This window comes from Condylura cristata, unplaced genomic scaffold (genome assembly GCF_000260355.1).
Source record: "Condylura cristata isolate star-nosed mole 26May11 unplaced genomic scaffold, ConCri1.0 scaffold00015, whole genome shotgun sequence".
Classification (NCBI taxonomy): domain Eukaryota; kingdom Metazoa; phylum Chordata; class Mammalia; order Eulipotyphla; family Talpidae; genus Condylura; species Condylura cristata.
The window spans coordinates 6,157,777-6,160,594 of NW_004567116.1; the positions used below are offsets into that span (position 1 = coordinate 6,157,777).

The window sequence follows — 2,818 nt, forward strand, 5'->3', positions numbered from 1 at the left end:
GAGTGAGTGAGTGAGTGAGCGTGTGTGATGCACGAGTGAGTGAGTGAGTGAGCGTGTGTGATGCATGAGTGAGTGTGAGTATGAGCAGTCCGGGCCGGGCCGGGAGGTGCAGCTCACCTGGAGGTGGAGCAGGCTGTTCTCCTGGAGGTAGAGGTACTGCAGGCTGACCAGGCCGCGGAAGACGTTGCCGGGCAGGCTGCTGAGCTGGCAGCGGTACAGGTGCAGGGACTGCAGCCGCTCCAGGCCCTGGAAGGTGTCGGGCTCCAGGGAGCGCAGGTGCCGGTTGTCACCCAGGTCCAGCTCCTCCAGGGCCTGCAGGTGGCGGAAGGTGCCCGGGTAGATGGCGGAGAGGTTGTTGGAGAAGAGCCACAGGGTGAGCAGGTTGGGCCCGAAGGTGCCGGGCCGCAGCGTGCGGATGAGGTTGTTCTGCAGGAAGAGGCGCTGCGTGCTGGACGGCAGGGCCAGCGGCACGGAGGAGAAGTTGTTGGCCTGGCAGCTGACGGTGGGCGGCGTGGAGTAACACGTGCAGAGCATGGGGCAGCTGGGGGCCGCGGGGGGCAGGGCCAGGAGCATCAGCAGGAGGCAGGCTGAGGTGGGACCTGCCAGGGGAGGAGAGGGCTCAGCCCCCAGCCCCGTCCTGGCCCAGCCTCTGCTTCCAGGCGGGGGTGGGGTGGGGCCTGGGTGCAGCCTCAGTGTGGCCAGAGGCCCCACTCACTGCTCCAATCTCCTGGTTTCTCGAGCAGTGAAGAAAGAGCTAAGATGACACTGTGCAAAGCCCTGGTGCACTCACGCGTGTTGGGTGTGCGACGGGCTTCTTGGGTTCCTGCTGTCATCTGCTGGGTGCGACCTTGTGCACTGTCCGGGCTGACGGACCTGGGTGTCGGGAGCTGGGTGGGACAGCTCTTTGCCTGGGGGCAGTCCTGTATGACGCGCTATTTAGGGTTTTTAGCAGCGTCCCTGTTCTTACCCACTAGATGCCAGTCACACCTACCCCCAGTTTTGACAGCCCAAATGTCTCCAGACGTTGCCAAATGTCCCCGGGGGAGCAAATTCGCCCTTTGTGAGTTGCAGCCATGTAATGACCCTCTGGTCGCCCAGGGATCCAGCCGTCCTCCCTCACCCCTGCGGCATCTGCTTTCACAGAACCAGAGCCTCCCACGGGAGGGGCCCTGGGGGCCAGAGGTCGGGGTCCACCTAACTAGGACCACCTGCCACTTGCATTCTGGAAAGAGTCAGCTTCCTGGACCCTGTCGTGAGGATGCTGGGAGTCTATTTTACACCCAGGCACTTCTCACTCAAAGTCACTTAAAAATACTTTGTTCCCTCAAAGCAACTTTTGCAGGTGGGATCTGGGGCCCAGACTGGAGCTCAGGTTGCCTAGCCCTGGGCTGTGCTAAGAAGAGGGGGGACCCTTGTCCATCTGGGCTCACTCTCATACCCTCTAGGTGAGGCTAATAAGGCTCTGGGCTGGATGGAGCTCAAGCTCCATCCTTTATCTAGATGCTCCTGGGGTTTCTTCTGGAAGGTTGGCCTGGGGACAAGGGCGACCAGCACCTCCAAAGCTGGGCACTGTGTCAGGCCGGTGAAGGACTGGACGGGACAGACCTGGCCGCTGGCCCCACGGGCTCAGACCCCAGGGCTCCTTGGGGGACAGCGGAGGGCACTGTCTGTAAGGGAGGCCCTGTGGACAGCGAGCGGAGGTGTGTGTGGTTGGGGTGCGGGCGTGAGTGGGGTGCACCGCTTGCAGGGTGTGTGGCCGACGTGGCTCCCGGGTGGCCCTGGTGTGGGGCTGCCCAGACCAGGATGGGGCTCCACGCCCATGTGTGGGCCTCAGGACATGGGGGGGGCACCCACGTGGTCCCGAGCCCGTGCCCCGGCCGGGCCGCCGGCGTGCGTGTGCGCTGGCTGGGCCCCGCGTGTGTGTGAGTGCCAGGCCCCGTGCGTGTGTAGGCTGGGTGTGATGTAATGCTCAGTGACACAGCCCCTGGCTGCTGCATTCCTTCACACCACCTCCGCGATTCTCGGCCCTTCTCACCCCTCCCCCGGGCGGCGTTTCACGATTACTTTCTCCTCCTGAGTTTTCAAAGCCACGTGGGGTGCAGGAGCACGTCTCTCACCCTCAACTGCACTCGCCAGGGGTGGGGCGTGGGAGTGCCTCTGGGAACCCTGGGTGGGTATCGCCAGTCCGGGGTTTGTGGCCGAGAAGATTTCAGAGTCGGTTGTCCAGGTTCTTTTAGTTCAAGTTCTTGTTCTACTTTGGTGACACTGGGGCTCAGACAGGGGCAGTGAGTTGCCCAAGGTCACACAGCAAAGTGATGGATCACTAGGGCCAGGACCAGGAGTCCCCAGCTGCCGGCCATCGGGGTACTTCCCTTTCTGTCAGTCACCCTCGGAGCTCGCCTTCCTGAGGACTTGACACCAGACAAGACAAATCCTCTTCTGATCCCTTCATCTCATCCCTCATTCCTGAGCTCACAAGTGTGCCAGCTCTCAGGAGCTTTATGGAACTTCCTGGACTCTGGCACTGACCGGACCCAGCAGGGACAGAGGGAAGGACAGCAGCTCCGGTGGTCACTTTGCTGGCACCAGGGTCCTGCCAGCCTGGTGGGGGAGCTTGGCAAGAGCTTGGCAGGGGATCCCCTCCCACCCCTCTTAGTCACATTAGGGGGCTCCTCTGGCCTTCCCCAGCCGGCGCCTCCATCACGGTCCACCTCCCCAAGGCCGGGAGGTGTCCTGCAGCCTCTTTGGAGGGACCCTGAGCAGGGCCCTCCTGGCAGCGGCTGCGTAACAGTGGCTGTTGCCATTTCTGGCCTCACCG

General features: G+C 62.8%; 1 protein-coding gene across 1 annotated transcript in view; it reads right to left on the reverse strand.

Annotated features, from left to right (window-relative positions):
- Positions 1-2,595, reverse strand: part of RTN4RL2 (reticulon 4 receptor-like 2) — a 10,185-nt gene extending 7,590 nt beyond the window's left edge. The window contains exon 1 of the mRNA XM_012725577.1: positions 118-2,595. Within this exon, the coding sequence (XP_012581031.1) occupies positions 118-573 (456 nt within the window). The 5' untranslated portion in view covers positions 574-2,595. The remainder of the gene's footprint in view (positions 1-117) is intronic.
- Positions 2,596-2,818: the final 223 nt, after the last annotated feature.